Source organism: Prunus mume, linkage group LG6 (genome assembly GCF_029339155.1).
Source record: "Prunus mume cultivar Tortuosa linkage group LG6, ASM2933915v1, whole genome shotgun sequence".
NCBI lineage: Eukaryota > Viridiplantae > Streptophyta > Magnoliopsida > Rosales > Rosaceae > Prunus > Prunus mume.
The window spans coordinates 1,615,579-1,622,474 of record NC_142703.1 but is presented as its reverse complement, the minus strand read 5'-3'; the positions used below and the strand labels follow the sequence as shown (position 1 = coordinate 1,622,474).

The 6,896-nt window shown below is 37.7% G+C and overlaps 1 protein-coding gene across 1 annotated transcript; it reads left to right on the top strand.

Moving 5' to 3' along the window:
- Window positions 1-1,683: 1,683 nt before the first annotated feature.
- Window positions 1,684-2,345, top strand: LOC107881673 (uncharacterized). Its single transcript, XM_016796008.2, has 2 exons — window positions 1,684-2,123; window positions 2,207-2,345. The coding sequence occupies exons 1-2, from the start codon at window positions 1,687-1,689 to the stop codon at window positions 2,298-2,300; spliced, it is 531 nt and encodes a 176-aa protein (XP_016651494.2). The 5' UTR covers window positions 1,684-1,686; the 3' UTR covers window positions 2,301-2,345.
- Window positions 2,346-6,896: the final 4,551 nt, after the last annotated feature.

Sequence of the window (6,896 nt, the reverse complement as noted above, 5' to 3'; positions counted from 1 at the left end):
CTCTGTAACAGCTAATGGGAGGGTTTACATTCCTGAAGTAAGAAATGAGGAAACACTAGCAGTTGGGATGAAGTTCGACTTGCTTGACCTCGTTTATAATTTCTATAATAGATATGCATTCCTGGCTGGCTTTGGTATTCGACTTCATTTCAGCTTTTGGGGGAAAAATAAGAAAGAGATTATGAGAAAAGAATTTGTATGTTGCAAACAAGGTGCATACCGGAAGGATGAAACTCGGGAGAGAAAAAGACAGCGGGGAATAAGTAGATGCAATTGCAAAGCTAAGATTGTGGTTGTGAAGACACATGGGAGCAAGAAGTATACCATCTCTCTTTTTGCAGAGGGACACAATCATAAGATGACACCCTCAGGAAGAATGTATTTACTGAGATCACACCGTCGTATTTCAGATTCTACAAAAGTACTCACAAAACAGTTGGGTTCGGTTAATATTCCCATTAATCAAGAAGGTAAGTATTTTCGAGGTGCAATCCGGAGGAATGGATAAAATCGGTTTTATCAAAAAGGATATCTACAATCTTGAATGTAGTGTGAATGGGAAGCTGAGGAACCACGATGTTGAACTAGTGACCGAGTATTTTATGGCTGAACAGAAAAAAAATGAGGCTTTTTATTTCAAGATTGAGGGAGATGGCGATAACAGGTTTAGTCGATGTTTTTGGGCAGATGCAACTTCTAGACGGGCGTACGGGTTTTATGGAGATGTTGTTGTATTCGATACCACATTCAACACGAATAGATACGACTTGACATTTGCACCAATGTTGGGAGTTAATAACCATGGTCAAACAATTGTCCTAGCATGCGCATTTTTGAGCAAGGAAACGACTGAGTCGTTTATTTGGATGTTTGAGGAGTTTAAGAAAGCCATGCCAGGTGGCGAACCTAAAACGATCATCACAGATCAAGATGCGGCAATGAGCAAGCGATTTCAATAGCCTTCCCGACTACATTTCATCGACTTTGCATATGGCACATCACATCAAAGTTCTCTGTTAAGTTACCACATTCTGCTTATAAGGAGTATTGGGGTGAATTCCAGAAAGCCATATGGGATACTGACAATAAGGATGAGTTTGATGCAAAATGGAATATTGTGGTTACAAAGGCTGGTTTGACTGACCATCCATGGCTAAGTTCAATGTTTGATTTAAGGGAATCTTGGGTTCCAGACCTACGCATACGACACTTTTTGCCGCTGGAATGTCAAGCAGCCAAAGAGCGGAATGTTCTCATGGTTTCTTCAAGCAATACATATCAAGGAGAAATTCGTTGATGGATTTCATAATAAGATTTGAGAGGGCACTTTCTCATCAACGTCAAAAAGAGTTAGTTGCTGATCACGTAGATGCATTTGAAGTGGCTCAATGTATTCTACCGATGCCAATGAACAAACAAATGGCTACCTTGTACACAAGGACAATGTTTCAAAAGTTTGAGCAAGAACTAATACAAAGTACAGCATGTTTCCTAGAGCTGAAAACAGAGGATGCTACTAAAGTTGTCTTTAATGTGAGCGAAAGGAAAAATTGGGAAACAAGAGTGGCAGAAGTCGTATATGTCAAAGATTCTGACCACGCATCGTGTAGCTGCAAAAGATTTGAATTTGTTGGAATTATTTGGAAGCACATCCTAGCATTGTTCAGAAGGGACTAGATTGAATATATGCCCGATAAATACATTTTGAAGAGGTGGAAGAAAACTGCGAAATTTGGATTGGTGTCAGATGCAAATGGCAACGAAATTAAAGACTCTGCAGATCCTGGTCTTTTAATAAAGCGGAGTACAATGTCCCGACTTGCTGCAGATGTGGTTGAGGATGCATTAATGTGTGAAGAAGGATGTGAGCTACTGTCAGAGACTCTAAAAAGTTTGCGGGTGAAGTTGAAGTTGTTGAAGGATGGACCAAGTAATAACGAAGTTGGAGGGTCCAGCTCTCAAACACAATATATGAAAGACCCTAAGAGAGTAAGGTGCAATGGAGGGTCGAAACGAGTAACGGGAGCAAAGGAAAAGGCAATGAAGCGAGGGATTAGACACTGTCGGGAGTGTGGACACATTGGTCATGATAGAAGACAATGCCCAAGAAATTTGAACACACCGTAAGATGTTAACACTATTTATAATAAGACCTAAAATTTGAATAGGTAAAGTTCTTATGTGCTTCTGTTTGATGTTTATGCAGGACATCACCGTCGAACAATGACGAATCAACTCCAATAGATCTTAGTGACGCATTATTTGACGAATTTTACAGGATGCACGGACCAACTCAATGATTTAGGTTTGTATTATACGAAGCCCGGTTATTATGAAGACTAATGATCAGGTGAAGCTTTCTAGATGCAGTTTTATTATTATTATTATTTTTTTGTTCATGTCCACCGATGAGCTCTTACTATGTCCATTGATAATTGAAATGAAAATTTGCTTGGTTTCATTCTTGCATGAAATTTGGACACATGTTAATTTTACGTCTTCTCCCTATTTAGAAATTTTCATAGACATTAGATAAAGCATCAAATTTTGATTTATGTGAAGAAGCAATGACTTTTACCTTGTAAAATGGGTAGTTTATGGTGAATTATGTTTTAACAGAGATTCATTGATTATATGACAGGCTAATGCAGCATTTCCAGCAGCCAATTGTTTCCATTACCAGAATGATTTCCAGCAGACGCATCATTTGTAGCAAGATCCACTTTTTGCGAATGTTATGTTCTAGTGTTTTACTGGTAATTAAGATCTGAGCTGGACTGGTTATTAGGTGCACGATTTTGCAAACATTCGTAACTGAAGGATACTTGAAGCACTTTGTTGGAACAGAAAGATTAGAAAGCAACGTGTAAAAAAGTACATTGCAGCTAATCACATTTCGAATGGTTGGGTAATATTAAAGGGTACACTAACATTTGAACTACTCATAATTCCACACACAAAAGAAAATTTGATTGCAAAGCATTTTATGTGCTCCCTCTTAGCAATACCACGATCTCCCTAATCAACTGAACAACGGTAGCCACAATCACTAGGTCGTATTGGTCAGCTTCTTCTTAACAGGTCTCACGTGCTTATGGTCACTCATGTCCCCAGTGATATAGACAAAATAAATATTCAGCAATATTTGGAATTTTATTATATATACATAATGATAAACCATTCACTACACAATGTATAGCACATCGTATTTTACTTATGACTCACGTGTCATGATAATGAGGCTTTACTGATTCCCAATGTGCTGTGATATTGATTGCTTATTGAATAATATTTCCATATTTGCAAAATATAATGTTAGACAGAAGGAACACATGATGACTTGCAAGACATAGTCCCAATAATTATATATGAAGCAAATGAAATTGATATTTGTATTATTTTATATTAGATAATGACATTAAGGGAATATAGTTCTAATTTGTGCAATACCACGATCATCCCCAACCAACAGAACAGCTGTAGCCGCAATCACTTAGTCGTATCGGTCGGCTTCTTCCGAGCAGCTTTGACGTGCTTATGCTCATTCATGTCACCACCATCGTCTAGTATCTCTCTCACAGCATCAGGGGACACATAGTCCCAATTATAACTTGTATGAGTAGTTGCCGCGAATGCTCGGAATTTTTCGAATCCTTCGTTGAATGCCAACTCCAGTTCACTGTGGTGCTCTTCGCATCGCATATGGTTCATCAAACAACCTTTAATTTCATCATTCATTACTGCATCCAACTCCTCAGCTTTCAGCTTCCTTTTATGACTCAGCTTCAAGTACTTGTTCTTTTGGGGGAACGCTTTGTTCACTCTAATGTTAAGATCAGCCAAAATGGCCTCGTCTTCAACACATTTCTCGTGCCATGAATTGATCAGCCTGGAATTATAATCCAGCTTGGTACTGACTGCATCTATTACCTCTAATGGATCATCGGAGTCCCCCTCACTCCCAAATGATGTTGAAAATGGAAGGGGTAGCCGAGTACAACGTGGAAACGGAACCTGCGACTCCAATTTTTCATCTTCGATTGTGTTGTTGGCGCCTGAAGAAGTTGACATACTTGAATAATCCTATTTGTTTTAGAGGATGAGGATTGCAGATGCAATTTCGTTTGAGAAATGGAACATAGCTTTATAGACCAACATATCAAAGCTTGCGTGTAGTCAACATATCTACTTTATTTCAATTTTTAAAAAAAAGGTGTCAGGTTTTGCTTTTCAAGCATGTCAACCTCACATTCTCCTTACACCACTGTTAGTGGTTGAAAGAAACTCAATGGAAGTGACATCTAGTTAGTGAACCCAACCAAACTAAACAAACTAGTTAGTATTAAACTTAGATTGTATGAGACCTTTGTTCATTTAAACATTGTCAACCAAATGTTTTTTTTGGCGGGAACCCTTTTTTATTGGTATTACTATCACCCCCTTCATAAAAATTCTCCCTCCACAAAAAAATCACTCCTCCACCGAATCTGTCTCCATCTACTGAAACTCTCTCCTCCACAGAAACTCTCTCCCCCCATTGAATGGATTTACTAACCAAGTTTGATGTGAGCATAATAAACACCCCTCCAAACAAAGACCTCCTTCGAAACGCAAGTGAGTCACCAGACAAGCAAGGTTACTTTCCTAGACAGAATGACCATTTTGTTGGAAGTTTTGAGTCTGAAAGAGTTCTTGCTTTCTGGAAGGAGAGGCATCTTCAACTTGGTGATGAAATCCAAAGGGTAAGGGCACGTTTGGAATTTGTTGAAGGCCAAATTGAAGATGACAAAAGGCAGGCCAATCTGGATAGGGCGAAGTTGCAGCGCATGAAGCGTAGACACAAACGATTTGGAGTGTAGCTGTTCAAAAATACAAGAACTCATCTAATGCAATGGAGTCAAAGAAGCGTGTGATGCAAGCTGGATTCGACTACTTCCAGTCGTATGCAAAACTGGTCGTACCCGGGTTTGATTGGTCATCTATTACCGTTTCCGACGTTGACAAATATACTCAGCAAGGGAAGTAACCATTTTGGTTATCGTGTTTGAGTAGAGGCAAATCAGAGGAACTGGAATTTTCGTTAAACTCTGCTTCAAACCTATTTTGATGCTTACTACTATAGAAGATTTCAACCTTAATATTTTGATGTCTTTAATTACAATAACACGATGCAAAGTGCCCATCTATTTCAGTCATATGTTGCTGTCATGTCCATTTTTTTGTGATCACGTATCAGATTTGGACATGGTTGCATCATATGCTATGTTGCATTTATGTATTATATGTTAGGGTAAGGTTTATGGAAAAGCATGTGTGAGTGGTTTTGTGACAAGGTTATGGCATTATTTTGTACCAATTATATATTGTTTTTTGTACTGGTTCATCTCCTACTATTGCTTTATTTCTTTATATTATATGTTTATGCGATTGGACATGATAGAAAATATATTACTGATTCCCAATGCGGCGTCATAAGGACAACTTATTGAATACCGCCGACGTGTTGAAAACTCTAGGTGCAGGTGCATATGGACAACTTATTGACTATGTCTGACGTCTTCAAAGCTCTAGGCGCATGCGCAGTTCCAATGATGGCTTCGAAGTAGTGGTGCATTTATTATATATGTACATTATTATAACCAAAACAGATAATTTTACATCCTTATATATGAAAGGAAACTAATTCTTGTATTAGTACAAATTATATAACAAATATTAAGGAAATATACTTGTTAAAGTGACAAACATATATACTTAGGGTTAAGAGGAAAGTGAGTTATGTAAATCATTTTGGAATTTTTAATTGCGAAATGGATGATTTATGGGTTCCCCTCGTTTTATAACGTCACAAGGAGGCCGGAGTATTTTTCGGGGCATTTTTAGGATTTTTCTACTATGTATTGCATTTTTTCAAAGATTTTTGCACTAAAAAAGCCAAAATAATTGCCAAATGGACACATGGCGCGATCTCAGCCCCTCACCTTTCACCCCTTGACAAGTGTGCGTCAGTCAACATGGACATATCCTTACCTTTTACCCTAAATTATTATTTTATGACTTTTTCTTAGAAAATTCATAACCTAAATACACAAAAGTCAGAAAAATGATCCGAAAATTGGTACGAACTCATTGAGACTCCATCTCCCTTGCTGAATTCCCCGATTAGTGGTTACGCAGTTTAAAAAATAATTCCGAACATTAACGAGAGATGCTTGTTGAAGTAGGTTATTGAAGTTAAAGTTAACAAACATATATACTTAGGGTTAAGAGGAAAGTGAGTTATGTAAATCATTTTTGAATTTTTAATTGTGAAATGGATGATTTATGGGTTCCCCTCGTTTTATAACGTCACAAGGAGGCCGGAGTATTTTTCGGGGCATTTTTAGGATTTTTCTACTATTTATTGCATTTTTTCAAAGATTTTTGCACTAAAAAAGCCAAAATAATTGCCAAATGGACACATGGCGCGATCTCAGCCCCTCACCTTTCACCCCTTGACAAGTGTGCGTCAATCAACATGGCCACATCCTTACCTTTTACCATAAATTCTTATTTTATGACTTTTTCTTAGAAAATTCATAACTAAATACACAAAAATCAGAAAAATGATCCGAAAATTGGTACGAACTCATTGAGACTCCATCTCCCTTGCTGAATTCCCCGATTAGTAGTTACGCAGTTTAAAAAACAATTCCGAACATTAACGGGAGATGCTTGTTGAAGTAGGTTATTGAAGTTAAAGTTAACAAACATATATACTTAGGGTTAAGAGGAAAGTGAGTTATGTAAATCATTTTTGAATTTTTAATTGCGAAATGGATGATTTCTGGGTTCCCTCGTTTTATAACGTCACAAGGAGGCCGGAGTATTTTTCGGGGCATTTTTAGGATTTTTCT

What these genes read in the sequence shown, in the direction of transcription:
- LOC107881673 (XM_016796008.2), top strand. Translation starts at nt 1,687, where the DNA reads ATGCCCGATAAATACATTTTGAAGAGGTGGAAGAAAACTGCGAAATTT. An exon ending in CCAAGAAATTTGAACACACC is followed by an intron (nt 2,124 to 2,206) that starts GTAAGATGTTAA and finishes ATGTTTATGCAG; the next exon opens with GACATCACCGTCGAACAATG.